General features: G+C 39.3%; 2 protein-coding genes across 4 annotated transcripts; both read right to left on the bottom strand.

Annotated features, from left to right (window-relative positions):
* Window positions 1-112: 112 nt before the first annotated feature.
* On the bottom strand, window positions 113-22,462 carry rufy2 (RUN and FYVE domain containing 2). 3 transcript variants are annotated; one of them, XM_034116403.1, is made up of 20 exons: window positions 22,322-22,462; window positions 21,326-21,564; window positions 16,550-16,723; window positions 16,312-16,429; window positions 15,280-15,381; window positions 14,985-15,108; window positions 13,661-13,725; window positions 13,061-13,126; window positions 12,408-12,477; window positions 11,522-11,623; window positions 11,246-11,362; window positions 11,075-11,167; window positions 9,436-9,510; window positions 8,735-8,832; window positions 3,909-4,028; window positions 3,468-3,597; window positions 3,262-3,356; window positions 2,871-2,919; window positions 2,641-2,721; window positions 113-2,005 (listed from the first exon to the last, which is right to left on the bottom strand). In XM_034116403.1, the coding sequence occupies exons 2-20, from the start codon at window positions 21,399-21,401 to the stop codon at window positions 1,862-1,864; spliced, it is 1,899 nt and encodes a 632-aa protein (XP_033972294.1). In that variant the 5' UTR covers window positions 21,402-21,564; window positions 22,322-22,462; the 3' UTR covers window positions 113-1,861. The 3 variants fall into 3 exon arrangements, with proteins under 3 accessions (XP_033972294.1, XP_033972293.1, XP_033972295.1); XM_034116402.1 differs by lacking the exons at window positions 21,326-21,564; window positions 22,322-22,462 and adding an exon at window positions 18,982-19,875; XM_034116404.1 differs by lacking the exons at window positions 113-2,005; window positions 2,641-2,721; window positions 2,871-2,919; ... (3 more) ...; window positions 21,326-21,564; window positions 22,322-22,462 and adding exons at window positions 4,460-6,486; window positions 18,982-19,888.
* Window positions 22,463-24,424: 1,962 nt separating this feature from the next.
* Window positions 24,425-26,452, bottom strand: LOC117471574. The gene is made up of 2 exons (XM_034116679.1): window positions 26,024-26,452; window positions 24,425-25,159 (listed from the first exon to the last, which is right to left on the bottom strand). The coding sequence occupies exons 1-2, from the start codon at window positions 26,363-26,365 to the stop codon at window positions 24,830-24,832; spliced, it is 672 nt and encodes a 223-aa protein (XP_033972570.1). The 5' UTR covers window positions 26,366-26,452; the 3' UTR covers window positions 24,425-24,829.
* Window positions 26,453-26,955: the final 503 nt, after the last annotated feature.

Below are 26,955 nucleotides of genomic sequence, written 5' to 3'. Positions count from 1 at the left end.
TGTAAATTAATCAAATTCTTATGAGGCATGTAATTGATAATCATAGTCAGCGGATTTCAGTAGGACAAGAAAAACACAACGGTACATTTTCACAGAGGAACAACACCAATGATTGTGTTTGTAACGTGATTTAATCAAACTGCTACAGTCAAGGCAACAAACCGTTGGCAATAGTTATTATTAAACTGGCAGGATTTAATAAGCTAAAGGGCCACGGTGATTATCAACATGTGTATATACAACATACTGTACAGTGGTATCAACACTACAAGTCCCATGGAAAGATTTATAAACGCAACCGTGTACAAAAAGGTTTCAGGCCTGAGTGCAGCTCAGAAGCGTTTGCCTATAATGATAAATTGGTGTGATTTTAAATATTTGAAAAACGCTTATTGAAATGAACCCAGGCCTGTTTTGTCTTCATGGAAATTAATACTTCCAGTTTCTTTTAAGTCACAAATTGTAAACATTGTATTTAAGTACAAAATCAGAATGTGCAGTGAACTCGTAACCCGTCGCTGAAGACTGAACCTTACAGTCAGCAGCATTTAAAATCATAAAAAACTAGATTAAGAAATTCAACATTTCCTTCTCAGGAATGGAGCAGCAGTAAAATGTGGTTCTTCTATCATAACATCTCCATCTGCACAGATTACAACTAACTTCACAGGGAAGCCTCACACAAGTCTCCCTGGATTTCTGAAAGTAACAATAAATGTGCACAAAATCAAACATAAATACTCCTCTATATTACAGGTAATATAGGATTGGCAAGTGTTCAAACTTGTGGCTATGGTGTCAGAAGTGTGTATCTGTTTTCAGCCACCAACTAGTCAGTGAAGTGGTCATGTTGTAAGACGGCCATCAGTGGTTAACTAACTAAAGCCAGTTGGTTTTCCATCTGGTGCTCTTCTTGGTCCTCGAAGCAGCACCTTCTGGGTTAGTGTTGCTACTGTAAAATATCTCTCTATAGAAATCCTCACTGTAGAATTTAGGGCTCATTTTGGCACCACGAGAAGTAGGTTAAACTCCCTGCATTTACACAGGCACAACAGCACTAAGATTCAGTTCATGTGAAAGCCACTAGTTTGGGTCATAGTGTCAGCAGAGCAAAATCTGCTTGGAGCTGTAAACGTTTCTAGAATAAGTTTGCAGAAAACCCTTCGTTGCTATGTGAAACAACCAAATAAAAACAGGAACTTCCCACAGTCAACGATACAATTCAGTATGTAGTCACGTCGGATTCTGTGCCTGTGTAAATGTTATGTTTGTTTTCATTTCCCTCTCGCTCTAAAGAAGGGGCTTTGCATTCAGACTCGGTAACAAGGCAACAACACTTATCTGTATAAATGATATGATCTCATGTGTTTGGCTGTGTACAGTTTGAGGCCTGATAAATAAATGATAATAATGCAGGTTTGGCTGTGAATCTGCATTTAGCTGCAGCAGTGCTCGTCACAGTGCAGGTTCACACTCGGCCCAAAGTAAAGTGTTTCCTCTTATAGCAGACAGGTCAATGATATCTAAACTTGCCATAAATGTTTCATCTGTAAAACTGATATTTAGGATAATGATAAAGGAGATTCTCACTCAGACTATAAAGTAAGACCTGTTGATGTGGGCTGACTGCCTTTACTCAAAAAAAGGCAGAATGATGCCATTGTTTGTCTATGAGGGACTTTTTCAAACCGTAAATAAAGACATCGCAAATATACTCAATGGTCATGCACAGGGGCCATTTCTAGCAGCAGCAGCGGTGTGTAGAGAGAAGTTGTGAGACAGTTCTTACAGAGGACCCGAGAGGGGGGGATTGAGGGTCTCAGATAGTTTGAGGCGGTCAGGACAGAGGTGCAGCGGTGCTTCACGTGGGGTTGGAGGAGCAGCGCTGCAGCAGCAGGGCGTGGCAGGTGTCACACACTCTGACAGGTTTGGGCGAGGCGGGCAGAGGGAGCTCATTGTCAGAGCAGCTGTTACAGAAGATCTCCCCACAGTTCCTGCAGTGGTGCTGGAGAGAGGGACGGACGCATAGATTTAAAACCACAATAACTACATACAGGGTCCCCACACCTTGAACATCAGAGCCTATGTCTTTCAAGGAGTTTTCAGGTCCAAATAAATACAATTCAAAGACACAGCAGGGTGTAGTTCAGGATTTAGATCAAGGTGAATTACTGTAGCATAGTACAACTTTGTTATATATCCACGGGATACTATACTATGACTTTCTTATTTTTAAAGGCAAACTATACTTTTATATATATTGTTTAGGAACAATTTATTGCAAACTATACAATGACTTTTTTGATATGTGTGTGAAATGACTTTTTTTTTTGACATACCATGACTTTTTAAATATTTTTCAGGTATACTATAATCTTACTTTTTTCTCAGTAACAACTTATGGCGTTTATAGTATGAACTTCTTAAAATATTGTAGAAAAACCATAGTATGACTTGTTTATATTTTTAAAACATATTATCCTATTAACTTTTTATATGATATAAAATACCAGTTGCCATTTGTTCATACAAAAGTATGTGGAGTAATTACTTTCTCAACAACACATCAAGGGCCTTGAGTAGTTTGAACCAGGAATGGATTTCAATCTCTACTTTTATTCTGGTACTTCTTTGACTGACCTTTCGTCTGGAGATGGAGAACTCCTTCTCACACAGCTTGCAGTTGCTGGCCTCCTTGTCCTTCAACCACACCTGCCCCCCCTGCAACAACAAGACATTCAGGCTCTGTTTCTCCCTAACTTTGCATTATACATGTTACAAAACAGCACACAACATACTTAAATAATCTCTGCCCTTTTACTAATATCTTATCTAACTTCGTGTCTTAGTGATGTGCTATTTTACTTTACCTGAAGAGCTTTGTTGGCTTCTTTGATGTCCTCAATCTTTAATTTGGATCTGATGGTAAAAACAATACATTAATAGACATTTACACAAAATATAAAGAATATTAGTAAAAAGGTTTCATTCTTGGCTACATCAAGGGAAGATGTTTGGCTTTCTAAAATCTATTGACTTTCTTTTTTGGAAGAAAACAAAATATCTGCTATTTGTTGTGAATTAGCAAACACTTTGGCATAGCCCTAAGGATTTTAAGATCTCTTTTTACTCTCAAAACACACATACAAACATACCTTAAATTTGATACACGTTTAAAATTGAATTGGTAATTAAAAATATGACATGTTTGGTAAGAGCATTTTACTGTCTTTTTAGATTTTCACTTTAAAGCGCACATACTCGCTCAGTTTGGATCCCAGCTCCTCGAGAGCTTGTTCTTGGTCCTCACAGATGGTCTTCAGCTGGATGTTTTCATCGTGGAGGCGATGAAACTCCTGCAATTATCGCAATAAAAACTCCAAATAACAAACTGGAAGTCACACACGCGTAGAAAAAAAAACTATATATGATCACATTCATAACGCTTTCTTTCCCCGTCTCTTTACCTTCTTCAGTCCGTTGATCTGCAGCGCCTCGGTGCTGAGCTGAGCCACCGCGTCTCTCTCTCGGTCCAGATCGTTCTGTAACGTCACCCTCCACTCCCTCTCTATCTTCAGGTCCGTATCCAGCTGCTGGCTACAGGAACAGCACAAACATGTTCATACAACACCAAAAACACGTATAACAATGACAAACAAGACATACTGAGTAACAGATTATATGAATGCACAATGCGCATTATCCATTGTATATATATATATAATTGTGAATTACTGCTCGGTTCATGAATCAAGGCTATACATGTAAAAACTGGAGGTAGAAAAGCTTCATCAACAACATTTGGTTTACAATCCTACACAGATGATGGTGTATTTGATATGCTGTGTCTCATGTGCCTCAGTGTGCATGTATGTGCATGAGTCTGTTCGTAGAGCGGTTTTGCTTACAGCTGCTTCTCTCTGTGTTCAATCTGCCGCTGCAGGCTGTCCGCCTTGTTGGCAAAGTCCAGTTTGAAGCGTCTGGTCCCCTCCTCGGCCGAGGTGCGGTGCCTCTCTGCCTCCTGTAATCTGCACCATTATAACCAGGGACAAACTCAGGACCATGGAGAGAAAAAACTGGGGGCTGAGTATGGAGGGGGGGGGGGCACAAAATAATAGAGGAATACGAGAGGGTACATGGAGGGATGATGACAAATGGAGGTGGGGATGGAAGATGGCAGGCATTGTACTTTTCTTTGTAACAACACCAGAGTACAATCAGAGATGAAGAAATGAGGGGGTGGAAACAGAGCAGTGACGAATACAAAGGTTTTTGGGATATGAGGATTTTAAGGACGTTTTCGATCTTGTTGAGCCATGTGAGATATTTTCACACGAGGAAGATCATTCCCCAACAACCTGACTAACAGCTAGTGTTGATTGAAGACTTAATAACACACAATACATTTCCCAGTGTCAGCACTCTAAACCTGTCCAGAAACTCAAACCACACCCAACACTTTCAAAACATCTAACTTTATTGGTCACTGCGGTAAAAGACAGTAGTTGTGAGTTTTCAACAGCTGTACTAAGTGCTTATTTTTTTCTACAAATTGAGAGGAGTTACAGTACTGTGAACATGGAGTTAGAATAGGAAGAATGAATCTCATCTATCACAAAAGCCAATAAATATGCAAAAACAAGACCCAACAACATTCAAGCCTGCTTGAGAAAAGCATCAAACGTTTACAATTCTTTACAGTCGGCCTAGCCTGCAGGAACAGATCACATGAGCTGAAGCTGCTGAGCTTTATCTGCAAAACTGACTCAACCTTACCATTTTCAGTTCAAGTAAATCAATGACAGAAGGAGGCGGCTGTGTCCAAAATCAATCCCTTTTAACTATAGAGTGCACTAGAGCTGCATCAAACTATTGTTTTCATTAATGTAACAAAAATAGTAAAAATCCATCCCAGTTTCTCCAAGTCCAAGGTTCTGTTTATAGATGTCGGATATTGTTCGACCAAAACCAAAGATATTTCCTTTTTTAATAATTAAAAGCAGTTTATCCCCAATTTTTGCATGGAAAATTACTTTGAGATTAAACAGTTATCAAATTATTTGGCCAATATGTTCCTGTTGATTTACCAACTGTTGCAGCTCTAGAGTGAAATATATTTCTACCCTGACTTTTAATTCGTGTCCAAAGGGTAAAAAAAAAAAGTCACCTGTACGTGGAGATGCAAAATGACAATGGTTCAGAATTGGCTCAAAAGTTCTGCTCACTATAGAGAACACTTTTGAATGTGAATCACTGAGAGAGAAGTGAGTGAGGGACTGAGTTCAGACGCAGCGAGGGTCTTCACAGCCGCTCAGCAGCAGGTCACATGCACAGCAGCAAAATAAAGCAGGAGGCTGCACAGGCAAACTCCTGTCTCACATCTGGAGTGACTCTGATGAGGTGCAGGCCGCCGTGGAAACACTATTCCTAGGTTATATGATCTCAGGTTGTTTAGACTCTGGCTGCCATGAGGTCAAAAGATAGCATGGCTCAAAATGACATAGTACTCAACTTTTCTGCAGAGCCAACGTGGATGCTATTAAGGGACTGTACAGAAATTATTAGGAGGGAGTTTAGAAAAATGGAGGAAGGATTACACGTGTGTTCCCAGTTGGTACTGGGTGGATGGCAGCCTCAACGTTTTGGGGGTGACTGTCGTTAATGAATGTTATCTCTCTAGATGTCATGTGGTTTATCCCAGACATCAGCAACATTTTTGGCAAATTTGGTAGCTATGTGAACATTGATTAAAACATTAACATGTTATGGTTTTAATTGGAGTACACCACATTACATTCTTTAAGCAATTTCAGTTATTAATGGCAAAAATCAATCAGAAATCAAATATTACAAGATGTTGTCGGGACAGTGTAGCCATTTTTAACAAATAAACAAATAATAAATAATGTTACCTCCTCCCCACTCCAATTACATTTGTACAGTTCCTTAATACAGTCCCTAAACACTACATTTACTCTAGGTGTTGTTGTTATGCCCACTATACTCATTGTAACTCAATGTGAACAACAACAACAACGACCCTATGATAACATCTCATTGTCAACTATCTTACTGTCAGTGTTACTGCATATAAACTGACTACTGCAGACAGGAACAATGTGTAGCATATGTATGCATGTGTAAGTGAATAGATAAAGTAGTGTACAGTTATTTAAAAACGTTACTATTAAAGTACAACAGATTCAGTAATATTCAGACAGTTCTCTGACCAGCTGAACCAGGGCAGTCAGAGGAAATCCATTCAGCACAAACCCAGCGGAGTTGTCTGAACGGGATTTAACTAGAGATCGAATAACCCTTTAAGTTAAGTCTGTTTATGTATTCAGTCATAAGCCATGGTGTGACTGCATGTGTCCTCAGAAGGAGATGTCCTTCACTAGCTTGTACTGGTGCTCTGTGTCTGAGCTGGCACAATTAACAAATGACATAGCAAGCGTTCGGGTCTGATTTAGCAGATCCATATCACTGCACAGCGGATCAAATCAGGAAATAAAGGAAATGTGGTTTCAAGGGAGCAAAACAGATAGATGATTGGATGGATGGTTTAAAAGAGACAAACAGAAGGGAAGAAAGAAGGAGGAAAGGCAGGAAGAAAGGATGTCAATACACCAGTATGCTAAGTGGCCCCGGTTACACTGAACACTTTAAGTGACTTTTAACATCACAAGAACAGCAATAAAAGACATTAAACACAGAAATCTGATTTCAGGCTGCCACTTGCATCAGATTTCTTTAGTCTGGATACATTTCCCTCAACAGTAAGCGTATGAGTAATGAGAAGAGATGGGAAGCAAAAGCACTGAAAGGTAATGTGGAGTGATAGATAAATATAACATGATCAGAAAGAAGGGACATTTACACAAGCATACTATCAACATGAGAGATTTAAACCTGATCTCTAAAGTAGATAACACGTTGTTTTCTAAGGGGAGGATGTATCTTTACTTATCTAATCAAATATTAAAACAGTGGCTGTGTCAATACATGTTTAACTGTTTTTTAGCTACACAACACAAAGCTGTAACCGGGGTTTGTGTACTACCAGACTACTGAACACAGACCTGTAGGGCAGCAAAAACATTCACAACCAATCACAAATAGGATGGAACAGATTTAAACCAATGGGGGAGGGAGGGCGGGGTGGACCGTGTTGACTGGTAGACGATGAGGTGAGGAGGGATCAGAACGCAACAATGGACCAGCAGGTCTCATGATGACTGATATTGAAATATGGAGCATTGTACAAGGACTGTAGTGCAGCAGTGATCAAGACAACATGCAGGCATGAAGATATCAGCAGGGTCATTGATTGATATAATACATTATGGACTGCAGGGCTCCCCTCAGGAAATAGTTTAGCAGTTCTTCCCATTTTTTTTATTCGCAGTTTAGTTAATGGTAATGGATTAAAACGTATTTTTTATAGTTACGGTTTTTTGCTCTAAGTGTTTCAGGAAAATGGATACTACCTCTGAATAAGGACTTCCTGCCTAGATATCAAAATAAATGTATAAAACTATATTAAATAATACCTTATACATCCAATTTCCTTTGACCAACACTGAAACAGAGATTAAAGACTAAAATAATTTCCCAAATGTGTTTCCCCAGTTCTCTGTCGTTAACTTAAAAATACACCATGCAGAACTATGTGGGGTTTTTGTAATAATAAAAAGTACTATAGATGAGAGTAACACATGCGTCACTTCCGGGCAAAAATGACGGCTCCGCCCACTTTTGGGGAAAAACAACGCTGTCATTTGAATGGCGGTCAATTCAAATTTTGAAGTTTTTGCCAATCCAATCAGAAATTTAAGAAAACCGTGGATCTTTGGATCTTCAAAGAGCCCGATTACAACGGCCAGACAGGCAAACAATTACATTAAATCATTGGAAATCGACGAGCGGGCTCGATATATGGTTAAATATAGCAGGAGGCGATCGATGTCCATAGGTGAGAGTAACATCTACGTCACTTTACGGCCCCGCCCACTTTTGGGGGAAAACAACGCTGTCATTTGAATGGCGATCGAGCCTGAAGCCACAGAGCTCTTCTTTACTGTCCTTTTTTCTTAGAGCAAGTACAGAAAAACGTAACTCTGGATTTGTTTTAATGTTTGAGATGCAATAAACGACACAGCAGCTTTTTGGCATGATAAAACTATTATTTTCCGCCTCGCTAATGAGAGTAACAGCTGGCGAAATTACGGCCTCGCCTACTGATTTTAATTTAACCATATATCGAGACCGATCGTCGATTTCAAATGATTTAATGTAATCGTTTGCCTGACTGGCCATCGTAATCGGGCTCTTTGAAGATCCAAAAATCCACGGTTTTCTTACATTTCTGATCGGATTGGCAAAAACTTCAAAATTTGTATTAACTGCCATTCAAAGGACAGCTTTGTTTTCCCCCAAAAGTGGGCGGGGCCGTAATTTTCGCCCGGAAGTGACGTAGGTGTTACTCTCATGTATTGTAGAAAAAAATACAACATTTTGGACTGAGAATTCCAGTCCAAGAGTATTTTTCTATGATTCCATAATTTTTGTTCAACGTGAGTCAAAGATGTTCAAAGGGTCGTCAAACTCACTTTGCTAGGAGGGGATTTTGTTCATGTGTTGGTAAGGCATAGAGAGACTGTACAACAAGGGTCTTTGCTGAGTAGATTGAGGGTTGAAGGAGGGACTGAGGACACATGGGAGCGTAACTCACCTTTGCTCCAGCTGCTTCATGGTGGCAGTGATCTGATTGGTCTTCTCCTCCAGACGAGTGATCACGTCATTCTTCTTCTTCATCTCATCATCTGACGACTAACAAATAAATAAATTAGTCATTAGAATTATGACAGTATGTGCATTGTCAGGGTATATGCAGGAATCCTGAAGTCAAATGTAATACCTTTTAAGACCTTTTTTAAGACCCTTTTCATACATTTTAAGACCTCATCGCCACTTTTGAGTTCTAACCGGTTACATTGGCGAAACACTTTACCTCACATTTACTATATACAGTATTGATTGTCCTTCCTCCTTATCTTCCAACCATTTGGACGCAAACTTGCATTTCCCCATAACGATGTTGTTTAACAACCGGCGTAAACGGACCTTCGCGCGCTATCAAGCAGTGAGCGTGCGATGTCCTGTTCAGATGACGGCAAATCCAACGGGATGCCATAAATAAACTACACAGAATCACACTACACACCTACGCAATGATTACATTCAGGCAGACTGTAGAATACAACCTCTTTGGACAATTTACATACTTATTGAAAACAAGCTACAAAACGTAATACCTTGGAAAATGCCGTTTAATACTTTTTAATAGCGCTACATTTATTTATCAACTTTTAATACATTTTAAGACCCCGCGGACACCCTGATTGTGTATGATAAGAGGTTGTGTTTTTGTACCTGCATCTTCTGGTACATCTCCACATTGATGACTTTGACCTCATCCAGCTGATGTCTCAGTCCGATCAGTGTGTCCTGTTGGTGAGGAATAAAAACACATCAATGGTGTTCTGATTTCGTCATGACTGTTTTAGTTTTACTGTAACTTTTTTATTTCCGCTATACATTCAGTCATTAAAGGGTTTGATATTATTATTTGTATGCATCTCTTTATACTCTCAAATAATTGTTTTACTGGCAGTTTGTGAATTATGATAATTACATTACAGTTTTTTTGGGAGTAATGACATTTCTTGTGTTTTAAAAAAAATGCTAATATAACATTTATCTATATACATATAATATTACATTTTGTATTATATTTTTCGACAATGTACAATGCCTTTTTCATTAAATTCTGTAAAACATACTAAATTATGACTTTTTACGATATATGGGGCGGAGCCTGCGAGCTAGTTCAGGCAGTCAACTCGAGCACCAATGGTACATTAACACGTGACGCACCTCGTCCCTCTTACAACCAACCAAACACTTTCTCCTAAACATGCCGCTCTATTTAAGCTGCCAGGTCTTCCTGCCTCTGCCTCGCTATGCTGCTACTGCTGTGTTCACTTGCTATTGCTACGTTCATGTTCCTGCTGTGTGTTTCATGTTGCTGCTGCTCGCCTGCCCCACCACCTCCCCAGCTCCACCCCAGCTTCCACCTGTAGGCTCGGAGGATAGTTATCTAATCATCACTCAATGTTCTGTGTAAATCTGTGGAGTTATGAGGCCCGAGTCTAGACGCCAAACTCAAACTATATGCTGCTTATGATAAACATATTAAGAAACACGTGAGTTGTCTGACTGAACTTATATCAAATACTATACAATCACTTTCATTATGATTTTTATTTTATACTATGACATGTTTTAATGACAAACAGATAGAGCTACCTGTTAGCGGGCTGAAGCATATCTAGGACACACTGTATCTCACAATACATGTTACATATGACATGCCTCATGGTCCTGTGAAATAATGACATTTCTCCACAGTCAGATTCACCTGATGATGTTTTTAAGGAATGTAATTAGGCTGTAGCCATGGCGACCACTGTATGTCGCAGCTTTGTTACAAATATCCGCTGTTGGTTTTTAATGTAGCAGTGTTCACATGTTGGTGGTGAAAGGCCTGAGGCTGCCAGAGAGAGACTGGCAGAGGAGTTGGCAAAGTATGACTGCTCCATGAGCTGCTGCTGAGTGGCTTTAATATCATGTGCGCCCTCATTGTGATGACGCTATGTCTGAAGAGCAACCACATCATTCCTGTTATCATAACGTTAACACATTGAGTCCATTTATATATCTAATAAAGTCCTGATTCGGCCCTTGCATTAATTGTCAGTGTCCAAATTGATTAAAACTAATTATTAACAATTCTCATGATATGCAAAGTCCTATATTATCCCATGTCTCTTAGAACATTGATGAATTTTCATGTTTGGTGAATTCTATTTGTGTATTCATTGTCATTCTGAATAACATTTGACGTTTTCTTATTTTTAAATGATGTCCTTCCGTGTACACTGTTGTCTTCTTTAAGCTCTGTAAATATATTCAAAAAGGAAGACAGAGTAAGTAGTGGATAGATGCTGACCTGCTTTTCATGAATATCTTTCTCCAGAAGTTTCATAGCGAGCTCCATTTCCTGTTTCATGGACATCTGGACGACCAGCTCATTCTCCACATCCTAAAAATAAAACCTATGCTGTCAAGTCTATTTTTTCCACTCAATCAAAAAAATGAACACAATCAGGCGCAGTCTCACCTGTCTGAGCTGACACTCCTCCTTCAGTTGCCTTTGAGCATCGCTGAACATCTCATCCAAACCCTGACGAGACTGTTTGTACGTGTCTCTCTCCACTGACGCATCGCCCTGGGTTACCTAGATAAAAAACATCAATGTCAGCCGTATCATGCATCAATTTGTAGTACGTTCTGGGAATAATTGTTGAAATATTAAAGGCTGGATGTACCATTTCAAAGTTTTCATCTGTCTTAAGACAATGATGTGATTTGTGTGAGTGCATGTGTGATTGTGTACCTCTAAATGTTGTTGTGTCTTCAGCACAATTAGGGTGTTTTCACTCCTCAGCTGCTGGTTTTCTTCCTGCAGTTTGATGATGTTGTTCTTGGCTATGGCTAACTACACACACAAACACGAAGAACAAAAACTAAAATAATTTAACTGATAATAAACAGTTTGACAATAACACTCATACTGACACTGTGATTTCATCAAAACATAGACTAGATCAGGGGTGTCAAACTCAAATACACAGTGGGCCAAAATTTAAAAAACGGTACTAGTCGAGGGCCGGACTGGTTCAATGTTTATTGCAAAACTTATTGAAATAACTTATTGCACATATTAAACCTGGAACTAACAAAGCTTAAATGATTGCCTAAAAAAAAAACATGAAACATTAAATAATCAGTTGCATTCATTTCTTATGGCTCTATCTGCAGCTTTTCCGGAGTCATTTCTTATGATTACATTTTTCCACAGGCCAACAACAGCTTCAAAAAAACTATTTCCCTCAAAGAAAAAAACAAACATGCCCTAAAAAGTGCAAAAGGAAACATCCATGGAAACTCAGTTTGCTGCTCTGTGATGCTAGTTCAAGCCAGATACTTGGCATCTCATCTTGGGTGCAAGTTCATCAATGTTTGGGGTCAGGCTCTGAGCTGAGGAAATCCTCAAGTTGAGTGAAGGTGTGTGTGCAATATACCGGCGGGCCAGATCTAATAGTAATTCAAAATTATCCTGCGGGCCGAAATAAAATCCACCAAGGGCCTGATTTGGCTCCCGGGCCTTGAGTTTGACACATGTGGACTAGATCATCGTATCAGATACAGTGTTAGCAACATGGACTTACACTCAGAGGTAAGTTAGTCTAATACACAGGTATTTTGAGTGTGGGTCTCACCTCTTCTATGAGTTTAGTGTTGGACTTCTCTAGATTGTCCACTCTGCCCTGAAGACCGTGAACTGTGGAGCTAGACAAACAAACACACAATATTTAACTTTTACAACTTTAATAGCTACAATTCAATGGCAGTGGCAGTGTTAAACTTGGCTTCAGAGACAGCTCATACGTTTCATTAAAATATATTAATGACAGGGTAATTTAATGTTGAAATAGTACCCAGTGAAGAAAGATTATTCCATTTAAAGGAGCAAATCAATCAAGTTTCATATAAATAAGAATAGCAGGTTTGTGAGAAGAGAACCTGAAACAGGAAGTGTGACAGTCTGTGCTTTAGTGAGTCCGTCTGTAGGGACAGATGGGACAGAGGTGCACTTCTGAAACCAGACTGACTGAAAACTAAAACCGACTGAATACTGGATCTATTTTAAAATGTATCAAAGACTCACACTACCACTCAAACATCTGACAATCATCAGATATAGAAAAAAAGTGTGAGGTAGAAAAGAGGTTGAACGGCTTAGTGTCTCAAGCAGCCATTTTGAAAAGGTACAAAATGCACAGAATTTTAAACAGAGGATATCCATTCCTTGCAATTTCCTTTAACATTCTTGCAAGCACATCTGCTTTAAAAACAATTTGAAATGTCTTACTTGAGTTGTCGGTTCAGTTCCTCTACGTAGTTCTTCTGATCCAAGATGGACGCTATCTGACTATTCCTGTTGCCAGGGAAACATACAGTACATTAAACTGAGTTCTGCATTACATTTAGGGGTCCTAAAGAGACCCAATGTATCGAAATAAGGGTACCACTTTACAATAAGACTACCCTTATAAAGGGTTTATAATTAGGTTATGAATTAGGTTGTAAACACTTTATTCATCATTAAGAACCATTTATAAACCAGTTCTAACATAGACACAGGCTCACTATTTGGCAAGATGACTAAGCCTTATATTGGCTACTTAGCGAGAATCAACTCAGTGAGCAACAGATACCAAGGATGCTGGCTGATGAAGAAGACGAAGTAAGCTAGGTAGCCAATATAAGGCTTAGCAGTACAGATAAATGTGGGCTCACTATTTGACAGGTCACAGTTGCCCTGTTTATCTCATGTCTTATAAAAGCGTATTAATGATTTATAAAGTGTTCACAACCTAATTAATAAATGAATTACAAACTATTCGTAAACCCTTTATAAGGGTAGTCTTATTGTAAAGTGGTACCGAAATAAGAGACAAAAATATCATACCTTTCTTCACTCCGGTAATCATCAATGTCATTCTTCAAGTACATAGAGAAGTCGATCACCCCAACCTCAAATGAAAAATGTATTTATTTATTATATTTATTGACAGCTTTAGTTACCAATTATTTCACCGACATATAAAAAGTATGAAGTGTTAGTTATAAATGTAACTACCAAACAGCACGAACATCAGAACACATAATAATGGTTAGCACACACACCACAACACAGACTATATCACCCCTTGCTGCTAAATACCAACCACCTATGTGCAATATGTGCTAGATGTGCAATATATAAATGCTGTTAATAACTGTGTAATATATACCTGGCTGCTAAATCCTAAGAACTGTTACAGGATGTGTATTTTTTTAAATTATGTAACTTTTTATTATATTTTTTATTATTACTTTACATTTCATTTAGCTGACGCTTTTATCCAAAGCGACTTACAATGACCAATTACAGGGACATTCTCCCTGGAGTAACTAAGGATAGTGCCTTACTCAAGGGCACACTAGTGGTGGTGTTCCTGGCGGGATATGAACTCACAACCTTCCGATCTTCAGCCCACCTCACTATCCATTAGACCACCACTATCCCTTATTATTATATCATAACTTAGTACTTTTTTTTTTAATGCATGTCACATATTTAACATTATGTAACATTAAGCTGTCTGTGGCTCTTTTTCCTGCTGTAACTATGCACATTTCCCCTCCGTGGGACTAATAAAGGTATTCTGATTCTGAAAACATGTTTTGTATCAACTTTTCTTCAGGAATTGAATCAGACCTAATTCACAGCTGCCATTCAATTTAAAATCTGTGTGTAGACTCATTCTGTGAGCCACTGGATCTAAACATTTCCTGATTGCATCATGTTTCACGTTCAGTCAGGTGTGACTGCAAGGTGTTTGCATTAGTGAGAAATATGTTTGCGTTAAGGACAAAGTCTCCGCTCATGGAGTAGAAACATGAACCCACAGCGTCTGCTTTCTATCTGCCTGACGCCGAGATAACGTGAGCAAACAGACACAACTTGTCTGCATCTTGTTTGTGTCACTAAAGATAAACTGTTTCACGTCAATTAACTAGTGCGCATAGGAAGTGGAATAACGTTATTTTGTGTTAACCTACATCTCTTCTCTCTTATTTCTTTTCTTAGTATGGTGTAGCAGAACAAAATATGAAATTATAGAGATGACAGAAGGGAGAGCACACCAGCTGTGACCAGCATCGTCATCAGACACATTCGGTCTAAATCTGTGTCTTATATGAACGTGTTTTTTCAAACGCTCTAAGCACTGTTTTGGAGCAGCTGTTACCTGACTATCCAGGTCCTCGCCTTTGACACACAGGTTAGCATCGATGACGTTCAGGCCCACCAGCAGGCCCACGATCACGGCCCCCTCCTCCTCCAGCATCAGCGCTGAGTTCTCATAGAAATCGCTGTGGAGAAACAGACAACAGATTCAGGAACTGTTGTTGATATCTCAAAATGGTAACTTGATTAACTTTACCATGCCTGATAAAAGGCTTTTCATATAACCAATTTTAAATGTATGTTTTTCTAAACAAGTGTAATTCCCCTATTGCTATGTGAACATGATGTGTGTGTACCTGAGCAGGTCTTTTCTGGTGATGAGGAGTCGCAGGTAGTCGGCCAGCCGTTTCTGCATGAGAGCGAGACGCAGCCAAGCTCTGGCCCTGCCTAATGGAGTCCTGGTAATAACACACAGAAAAACACAGAGGTGATAAGATTATATGTGTAAGTGTTACAGGATCTACTACACAATACTAATACTCTGTGACATATCAGCCACCCAAACTGTGTTTTTAATGCATCACATTATTCCAGAGAAAGAAAAAACGTTTTCACTGTTGCACATGTTGAAAAAACGCTCTGCCACATGTCCGTTGGTCTGACTCAGCACCACTAGAGGAAACACACTCTGTCCTCAACTAAAACAACACAACTGTTCCCTTTCCGTGCTGGATCAGACTGCTGAATATTACACACTCGGTCTCCTGTCTGGAAGCTCTGGTATGTAGGCACTGATAGATTATTAACAAAGTATGATGTCAGAATCATGAGCATGAATGAGAGTACAAAGCCAGTAGAGGACACAACTTGAATATTAAGTTAGTATACATTTGACCACGACCCATATTGGGCACTTTAAAGGCTACTATGTGTTCTTATAATCCATACTGTCCCCCCTCAGACTGCAGATCTTAGGACTTACAAATAAGTTTAATAGTCATAGCAGGAAGTGACATTGAAAAACAAACAACAATGTTTCACAATCTGCTCAACACTGGATGCAAATAAACTATTGCCCCATTACTTATTTTGCTTTTAAACAGGTGACCAAAACTGAGTCTGATTACTTCGGAAAATGTGTCTATTTTTGCCATAGATGTTACACAGAGATATCATGTTAACAAAGAATAGAGAAGGAGAAGTAAGGCTGCAGGGAGCGGGAAAGGTGAAGTGAAAGTAAATCACAGGTATTTCCCTGCTCTGGCTCACGTCACATTCTCATGTTACTGTGTGTGCGGTTGTGTTGTGGCTCATGTTTCTCCAGCAGGATGTCAGGTTAGGTTGTGTTTGAGCACAAGTGTGTGTGTGTACATCATTATCCTCCTTACTTAAGTCCAGGCAGGTCGCGTACAGAGGCGGAGATCTCTGCTGCTTCAGGACAAAGTTTCTCCACCAGCTCCAGAGGACCCCACAGAGACTTGTTATAGCCCAGAAAGGACTTCTTCACTGCAGAGAGAAAGAGACAAAACTGGCATATGAAAATACAGGAATTTCTATATTTTATGAGTGAGAGAAACACAAACACAACTGTGCAGCAATTGTAATAAGTTGAGACGCCACTTTTACCTCTAAGGCCATGTTTGAGGCAGTGCTCCATGACAACGAAGAACTGCTGGAGAGGCGGGTAGTCTGAGTCCAGAGTCCGTCCAAAGCTCAGAGCTGACTCGATCAGCCCTTTAATGCTCAGCTTGGCCATGTTTAGCAGGTTGGTTCGCTCCATCGCCATGGGGTCTCGCAGCGCTGCAGGATAAAAGCCACACACAAACATTTAACCTAAAATATGCTTAAAATACGCCCATCAAGATTGTAAGAAATTAATACCGAATACTTTTTTAGTATTTGTTGTGTTTAATAACCTTAAGAATACCATGTTTAGTTTATTTTCCGTGCCTTGACATAAAAAACAAAGCAGTTTGTTTATAGACAGTTCAAAACAATCGTCATTCAAATATTTAAAATGACCATACAACTGCATCGGTAAATACAGATATATCGAAGTTATCTATAATAACTCATCCAAACTTGAAAATTATTAATAAGCTTAGAGATATTTATGTAGAGACTCAGTACCTACATTTTATATAGCTTTGTTAGATATTTGCCTTGTTTGCAGCATTTACATTATATAAAACCTCCATAGCCTGAGACTGTCCCCTCCTATGGAAACATGTTACTAAAGGCTCTACATGTGGACCCGTGGGTTAATGTGTAGCCAAACACGCCAGAACAAAACAATGTCAGGTGAAACAGTGCAGAGAAGTTGCCTAGCAATGCAAAATAGCTTAATTGCCCCATCAGGTTGGCCTGGAGGCAGAGACGCTAACCAATCAACCAAGGATGTATTGGGAACAGCATGACTCTTGACGCCCTTTGGTGGTGAGCCTTGAGGATTCTGAGGGAAAAAAATAAACCTGTTTGCCTGTGAACACCATGTGACTTGTAGAGTACATCAAACTCTGAGGAATAAATAGCTACAACGCAGAAGTGTCTTAATGTTTCAATTGTTGAGTTATGGGGGATTAAAATGTTCTGTCTCCTAAATTAGTGTCATGTGTTCTTGTTCAAATAAAAAAATAAAAACGATCAACAAGGACGCACGTTGCACTCAATGCATGATGCTGATTTTTAGTAAATTAGAATGCAAGTCTGTGATGGACCTGAAATCTATAAGAAGCTAAATATAGTGAGTGTGTGGGGAGTGGAAACTTCCACTGACAGACAGACAATGGCTGATAGGCGCAATGACAGAGACAAAATAAAGCCCAGAGCTCTGATAAAATGACAGAAGATGATGCTCAACAGAAAATAAACCAGCAGCTATTGTGCTTAACCATTGATTAGTGTCGTTCACTTGTCAAGCAAAAAGACCAAACGTTTGGTGATTCCATTTTGAATGCTTTGTGTTCAAATGATGGAATGAATATATTTGGGTCTTGGACTGAGTTGAAAATTGTTTCGACAATAAGATTAATTATTCAAACAAGTAGATAATCAACAGATGAGGTTCATTGCTTAAACGGACATGTTGGTATATGCAAAGCAGCAAAACATACAGACAACACTTAATAAACACACAGTGCACCAATCATGATGATAGCCCTAAAGGAAATATTAAAAACAGTGCAGTCTATTTGCATCAGTGCAGCATGTGATGCTTTAGGCCGTTAAATTGTGTGTTGGAAGAAACCAGCCAACATTATTAGAGGAGGCTGTACCATCAAAGCATGAGAGCAGCTCTGATCTGCGAAAAATCAATTGGACACACACTGGTGAAGTAATGTTAGATATGTTGGGATGCAACAGCTCGGTTTATCACACAGAGACATCTACTCGCACTAACTGAAACTATTATCTGTGATCCTATTATCAGCTGCCTGAATGAGTGTGTGAGTCTGAACATCTCATGGGGGACTGATAAGTTAAAGATAAAGATAGTAACTTGTCTTCATTATCCTTAAACAATGATTTACTGGGTGTCTTCAGACCTGTTATTATTAACCTCACACCCTCGGATGCTGATAATACTCTACCAGTGGTGTAAAGTAACTCAAGTACCATACTTAAGTACAATTTTGAGATAATTGTACTTTACTTGAGTATTTCAATGTTGTGCTACTTTGTACTTTTACTTCACTACATTGATTTAATACCTTTAGTTACATTGCAGATTTGGATTGATAATGCGAAATATTAACAACTCTTAAATAAGCCTTTATGTAAACCTGGACACACATTCACAAGCTACCCTGCAGTATATAAAGTTATTAAATTAGCGGCACCTTTACCAGCTTGATACAATTTTAATGGATCAATAACTCTAATCAAACCATATATCATTCTGAAATGGACCAATCTGCATAATGAGTCCTTTTACTTTTGGTAAGTATATGTTGTTGCTAATTCCTTTGTACTTTTACTTAAGAGTATTCCTACACTCTAATACTTCTACTTTTACTTAAGTACAAGATCTGAGTACTTCTTCCCCCTCTGTACTGTACCTTGGACGGCCCAGTCCCCGGGCAGAGACGTCCTGTGCTCCGACACTTTGGGCAGGACGTGAATGCTCCCTGAAATGGTCTCGGATGCTTTCCTGGCCAAAGCGAAGATAGGAGCCTGCCATCGCCCGTCTCCTCCTCCCCTCACCGTGCTGCTAGCTTTATCCCCAACAACACCAGCTTTCTCCTCTTGTAGCCTCAAAATCCCAAACACCTGAGCCTTCTCCTTGCTGCTGTCCGCCTCAGACAGAGCCAGGTCGTGCTCTGCTGCTGCTGCCATGTTCACGTTTATCTGGAATTATTATAGCTAGTGGTGCGAAATTAGCAGCCAGATGTGTACGGTTAGCTCACGGTTAGCAAGCTAGCTTTGATGTACAAATCACCGGGTGACCATTATGACAACCATTGCACAAGAAAATACCTGTAAAACCACCGAGTAAAGCACTGACAGTTCTGGCAACCACCAACCGTCGTAACGTTCCAGTACTGTAACCCGTGGTTGCGGTTTACATGGTTACCACCGTTAGCTCCGTTATCTCCCCGGGATACAGGTATATTCCGTACATCGCGCTGCTGTAGGGTTTTGTTTACAGCCAGCCAACAGACCTAACCGACAGTAGGCGTGTGACGGTCCCGCTGCACCCTCCGGAGGGGCGGTGTCAGCAGGCTCACAAGACACACACAAAAGGCAGCAGCAGCACTACGTAATGATTTCAGGCTGCTGTGTTGTGAACGTGTCGCCCCCTGCTGCCGGTGGAAGGGACTGCTGCAGCCTTCAGGTGGAAGATGGGACAAAGGCTTGGAGACAAGGAGGCCCTAACAGCTATTTTAAGATACACGAGTAAAAAAACAAAACAATGAAGTCCAATATTAACTCTTGTCTACGGAAGAGGATTAGGGCCACATGAGAAAAAACATTGGGACGTGACCAAAAGAAAAATAATAATTTTAGTTCTGACTTTAAACTCAGAACTCTGAGAAAAATGTGGCCATAATCCTCTTCCGTAATAACCTCCTAAAATTGACCTCCAGGACATAGTATTGTCATTTTGGGAATAGTGAAATTTCGACTAACCCATTCAAGTGCTAGGAGCAGTTGTCAGCTACTATACAGCGCCTAGGTAGAAGTATGGGAGTCCGATGCCTTGCTCAAGGGAATCTCAGCAGTGCCCAGGGGGCCAACAGGCACCTCTAAAAGTACCGGTCTACACTCTATGACCGGGGACTGGAATGGTAAATGGACTGTATATATCTAGCGCTTTATCCAGTCTTTACCACACCTCATCATTCACCCATTCACAACCCATTCATACAGAGCAATGTGCCATTTGATGGGAGATATGCGTTTTGCAAAATGAAATTGAGACGTAATTTTTTTATGAAGGCCTATTCAATTATTTTTGGTAAGATATGGCTGGTTCAATTAATTATGCAGACAAAAAAGACATTGTGTTTTTTTCTATAATAAGAATGCTGATTGTATTTTTAACCTCTTTATTAGACTTCACTGCACATACTTTAGCTAAGATTATGCTATTTTAATGTTAGGCACTCTTCATTTAAAAAAAAAATAAAAATACATTAGGCCTATGGATAAGAGAAATGACTGTCTATCTATTGGTGTTAGTGTCAGAGTGCTAATTATGTAAATGTTATATTTGTGATTTGTTGTAATACATTAGACAGGAGTGAACAGCAGAGAGGATATATGCTTTGTTTCAATGCAGTGATATAAATCCAGAGATTTGTATCGATGTATACCATTACGGAACATTGTATGAGAACAGGTGGGCATTAAAGGTCCCCTATTATACTGTTTTTCATCAATATATTATAGGTCTCAGATGTATACAAATAATGTATCTGAAGTGTTTGGATCGAAATACCAAACAGATCATGCATTGTAGCATCCCATAATCCCCTCTGTTTCAGCCCTGTTTCAAAAGTGCTGATTCTCTGTCTGTTACTTTAGATGAAAATAAGGAGCCACTCCCCACGCCCCTCTGAGAGATATTTGGTTTAAAAACCACAATGGTGCTCTAGGAGGAGATTCAGGTGATAAGGTGCGGGGGGGTTACCTTGGTTGGTTATTGGCTAATGGTTACACAAGCCAGAAAATCGTTATGACATCATAAAGTGGCCAAAATCTGATCAGCTCATTTTCAGACAGGTTTTTATATAAATGGATCAGGACAACAAGTGAGTGAATCTCTTTACACAGAGGGGACACATGTTTATGTATAAAAGACATGAAAAAGTGGATTTTGCATAATAGGTGACCTTTAAGTCTTGACAGGAGTTGTATAATTGATGAAGTTATTCATATACAAAATACTTGCCAACCTACCTTGGCTGTAGGCTAACCGCTCCATACTCTCACTGTGAGTGATGCCCCAGCGGTGGAGACTCTGAGGCGAGTACATGGTGAGCGGGCTCTACTCCGCCCACTGTCTTGCCAATGTCAATGTTGCAAAGAGAATTGTAGTAAATCAAGCAAATCCCTGAGCCCTGCAGTGGTACTCTTTGGTCCGGTTTTCTGTTGAGCTGGTGCCACACTGTCAAGATTTTAGGGTTTTTCCCTGAAACCTAGGAGATAAAACAAGCATCAGCAAACACGAAATTCAATTGCTTTTCCTGTATGCTCCACTCTTCTTTACACAAAACAAGCATACTGTGAGAACATTACTAAACATAAAAACTATTTCGAGATTAAGGATGTAATAATACAGCAGTACACATATGATAATATTGTGTCCAGCAGAAAATAAATGTAAACTTTGTGAATTTATGGTTAGACTCTTCACCTTTTTTACACTTGTTTTCTAAATGTAGTTTGTCAAAAAAGAGACAAAATGTCAATACAAAAAGTTATAGATGAATTAAAGTTATTGCATTATTTATTTACATTTTTTAAATTTTCTACAGAAATCTCAACAGCCTTGTTATCGTGAATTGTGTTTTTGGCCATGATAAATGGGAAATGAAAATCTGGTGTTGTGACATACGCAACCACTGGCCTACCATGACGCCCAAATGAAAAACAACAAACCATTTGAATTTTAAACCTGGTTCCTGATGTAGAATTGAAGAATAGGATTTGACAAAACAGCTGTTCATTCTTACTGCGTTGCTTCAAAATGAGCTTGTGCAATATAGTGTCAAAGCTAAGGCTGTCTATAGTCTCTGTCAGAAAACATTATAATCCTAACATCCTCCTCACTGATTCAAACCCACACTACAGAATAAGTCCGTTAAACTCGGATACATTCTTGATTTCTTTATTAGTGCAGACACCACCAAGTTGACATTACAGAATATAACATAGAATTAAAGCGCGTTTTACCTTTTCTTTGAGTGGTTTATGATGAATGCATCCAGTGGGACTCCACCTCACCATAATGTAAAAGCCTCCAAATGCTTCAACTGGCCTATTTTATCTCCATTACAACACAGCAAGAAAAACTGTTGCTCTTGTTGTTTCCTCTTGTTCTGCTTTCTCATTCCCTGTTCAACATACTCTCTTCCTCCTCTCTCTCTCTCTCTCTCTCTTTAATAGCTGAGGGCTGACCAGGGATCATATGACCGCCGGTTTCTTGCTGATCCGTACACCTCTTAGCTGAGTGCATACTGCCTGTTAATTCTCTGAAAGGCAGCATTCACAAGATAATTCTTAGTTTAAACATCTGCTTCCTGGATGTCCATCTTATTTATTGTATTGTGTTTCTTTGTCTGTATATCTAAATAATTGTATTCCTCACAGGCACTAGATCTGTATCTTTATATCTGCTGATTTCTTTCTACTTAATGTTTCACTTGAATTTTCTTTTACTTTGACACCTGTTTGCGTCCTGTTCATTTAACAAGAGTCACTTTCTCATAAAATGTGCGAGCCTATCAATCTTTTAGCTCTCCTACAGGTTTGTTTTCCTGTTCTTTTTGAGGCTGTTCATAAGTCATGCCTGTTTTTCTCTACCTAAAGTGTTACATGTAAAGATTGCACAATCATGACAACAAACAACTATGAATAAGCATTTGTGCTTGGATGTATTTAAATACAATGTTATTGATTGCATATGTTCATCCTGATGCAAAAGGAACATGGAATAGAAATGTCAGTATCTTTCATCCAGGCTGCATGCCAGTTCTTTTGATTGAAGTAAACTTGACTATTTTTCTGTTTATCAAATTGTTCCATCTCTCCCCTGCATCCTCCTTCTTCCTCCACTCTGTCTCTGCTCTCCCATCATCTCCGAACCACACCTAAACAAACACACTACACTAGGGTGGTATGTTTGTATCATATGACCACTGTAGGAATACACCCTTCTAATGACAGACACCCGGAGCAACAAATAAATAGCCTTCAGTGGAACCTCGATCCACCAATAAGAGGAAGAGATGCTGTTTCATCGTAGTAGCAGCACTGCTGAAGTGATGCTATGCTCACTGTGATCAATTCATAGATTTGGTTATACTAGTGGTAAACAAGAAATAGTAAGAATATAGTACTATAAAAGCAGAAAATATGAATAGTGGAAAAACCTATATTATCATAACAACATCCTCCCTCATGAACATGTACAGTATGTTATCATGCGATTGTTGCATCTCACCTCATGCAGTAAAACGCAGAGAGTTGATCCTTTTTCTGTAGCTTGTTAGCACTCAAGTCTATGCTCTGGTCCAGTATACAAAGTCAGAAGGAATGACAGTGTGGAAACTGTTCATAATGGGCTTGATTCCTCCACTTCCTGGCAGAATGCAGTCCAAGCTTCAGGGTGTCAGGTGTTTCAGCTACATGCAGCATCCAGCGTCTCCTAGGTGTCCCATGATAGAGACTTCAGCTTACTTCCATAGAGATGAACAGTCTTCTCAGTATATTATTTTACATGTTCTTTCCAGACACATTTATCTGTCTATGTATCCATATATCTATCTATCCATGTGTCTATCTATATATCCATGTATGTATCTATCTATCTATCTAATCTAATTGGTCCTGCAAGGCTGTCAAAATAAGCCTCTATAGTTCTGAAGCCGGTACACGCTGTGGAGACATCACCGACAGAAACCATCACCCCACACAGCACCCAATGGCAGGAGAGCAGGAAGCCAGGGAGAGGGGGAAGGGACAGGGATATACAGGGAGGAGGGGGGAGACGTGAGAGAAACTGGGGAACTGACTTGTACTCATACACACACACACCCCACCCACACATCAGCTCCATATACCGCTCATATGAATGTGTGTGTGTGTGTGTGTGTGTGTGTGTATACATAGATGACTTTGCATCTAAGTTAAAATACTAGCAGGTAAAGATTTGTAGAAATATTTTTGGGGGAAATTGATGTACACATTTGTAGCAGCAACTACTTGATTATACAGTGCCCATTTTAAATCTATAGACAAGCACAAATAACAGGAGGGAAAAACATTTTTCTCCAGAGCAATAAAATATTTATTTGTATAAAAAATATACATATATGTCGCTATGACTCTTTTCAGAAAGATAAAGCAGAGACATTCATGTACAGTCAGAGAGCGCTGTCTAATCTACACATATCATTTGAAAGATGCAGGCAACCCTGACGAGCAGAGCTCCAAACAAATGTACATTTTTCATCACAGAGTATAACCAAGTTAACAAGTGCTCACGTGTTTTGCCGATTTTAAGTCCGAAGTGCTTTAATGGCTGAAATTACAATTTAAAAATGAAAGTGGTAAGTGGTGATCAAAAAATAAATACTAAAAAAGTCAAATAATTAAAACAAATCTATTTACAGGTTAAAAGCTTTTGATAAACCAGAACAAGCAACACCAGCAACCATACCGTTTTTTATAAAGATCTCTTTAGTCCTCAAACTCTGCAGCATAAAGCACTTGCTGGAATTTCATCCGTACCTCCATCCTTTTTTTAATGGTAAGCCTCTTCAGTGAGGGCAGCAGGCTGAGCAGGAACAGTTCATCTTCATCTCTGAGGTTGGAAAGTGCATCCGCAGAACTTATCTCAGTTTCTGTGGTGGTTTGCCTTTTACGTTTAAGAGAGACTCCCATCTCCTGGTGGTTATTTGGACAGGACTCCACAAGAGAATAGCTGGTACTAACCACAGGAATAGAGTAATGCTGCTCCTTCATTTCTTTATCTCGCTCTCTCTCCATGTCATCACCGCTTCCAGCTAACTGTGGCACAAACAAAGCATATAGCATTACGGTTAGCACAGATAACAAAACATATAACAAGTGTCTTTATCAAATACCTTTATACAACCTCTCCTACTGGGAACAAAGAAAGATTTACAGTTTTCACTGGGCTTCTAATATCTTGTGACAGTACAGATGAAAATAAACAATTTAAAAGATGTGTATCATTTTGTAAGTTATTTATCTATTGATGGTTTGTTTGATAGGGACTGAAAACTGCTATCCCATGCAAGTATATTAGAGTTGAGTGTACTGTGTTTACTGTTTACTGTTTAATCGGCAGTCAGATATCAGGGGACAATAAGCTCATCGTAAATATTTCGTATTGTTAAAATATAAAAATGCAATACAAAAATGCCAAGGATATGTGTACAGAAAGATGTTGTACATGAAACGTCTCACAACTTGGTTTGTGGATTATTTTAAATTGCCTAAATGGGTTATCATTTGAGCAGTACAAGTCAATTAGAAAACATGGCCAATATTTTTAAATGGTATTTTGACACACATTTCTCCTTTACAAATATACCAGCTCCTATGAATAGAAAATTGCAGTAAGCAATATTACATTTGACATACAATTGTTTGAAACACACTTTACACTTCCCTGGGACACTAAAAAGTACGCAGAGAAGGCTTTTATTTTGAAAAGTAAACCTGGATACTAGAGGCAGACTGTTCGCTCACCCTGGATGTTATTAGCTTGTGCACACATGAATATAGTTAGCTTTATATACGCCTACCTGTGTATCATAGGCTAATCTGATTCTAGCTATATCTCCGAGCTAGTGTTTTAATATCAGGGATGCATTTTAAATCAATGAATGAGTCAGGCGAACATACCCCGTCGGTTTCTCCCGGGACAGTTTCTACCCTGGGTTTGACATACGAGCTGAGCCAGGCCAGCTGGTGGTACAGCACCGGGACGGCCCGGTCCAGCGGGATCTCTTCGTCTGTCGGCAGAGGCGAGCTTCTCCTCGCCATTCGCTTCTTCGCCTTGCAGAACTTGTCGCGTAGATTTTTCCATTTCTGCTTCACCGCCTCCTCAGACTTTCCCATGTTGTCCGCGATTTCTTTCCATGACAGATGCCCCTTCAGATTGTCTTTGTAGTCCTGCCGGGATTGGTCGTACAGATTCGGATGTTCACGTACCAAGTCCGCTAGTTTCTGCTCTACGATGTTCATTTTTGTTTTCTGCTTATTTTACTTCATGGCGAAGTCATTTCGTCGAGCGACGACGCGCGAGGTTCGTCTTCATCGCCTGGTTCAAGCTGGAAGAAGGAAGTGCGAAGCTCCATAAATTCAAAATAAAAGTTTTGTTTTTGACATCTTCTTGATAGGAATCATTGACAAAAAATGGCATTACAATAACATTGAATGTTTTGCAGATTATCCTAAAAATGGACGGAGCCAGAAAAAATAGTTCCACAAATATTTGTGTTCTTCTCTTCAAACATCAAAATATTTTCACTGCAAATAAAATCCATTGCACACATCAAATGACCTTTACATAAACACAACTGGCTCAAACTGGCTATTTTCTTTGTTGGACATTTTAAAATAATATCAGAATCTACTTTCAAGATGTTTTATTTTCAAATATACAGTATAGCAGGCAGTTGCACTGTACAATTAAATTCTTACGTTCAGCTCTCCACGCCTAATCATTAGGAAACTATACATTCAAACAAACATAACATTAAAACTAGCATATAGGAACATTTAAAAATATAAGCTTATCTGACATACATTAAAAAAAAATACTGTCCCCCCAA

This window comes from Trematomus bernacchii, unplaced genomic scaffold (genome assembly GCF_902827165.1).
Source record: "Trematomus bernacchii unplaced genomic scaffold, fTreBer1.1, whole genome shotgun sequence".
NCBI classification, from domain to species: Eukaryota; Metazoa; Chordata; class Actinopteri; order Perciformes; family Nototheniidae; genus Trematomus; species Trematomus bernacchii.
Note: the sequence above shows the minus strand (reverse complement) of the source record. Positions and strands in the feature narration are given on the sequence as shown.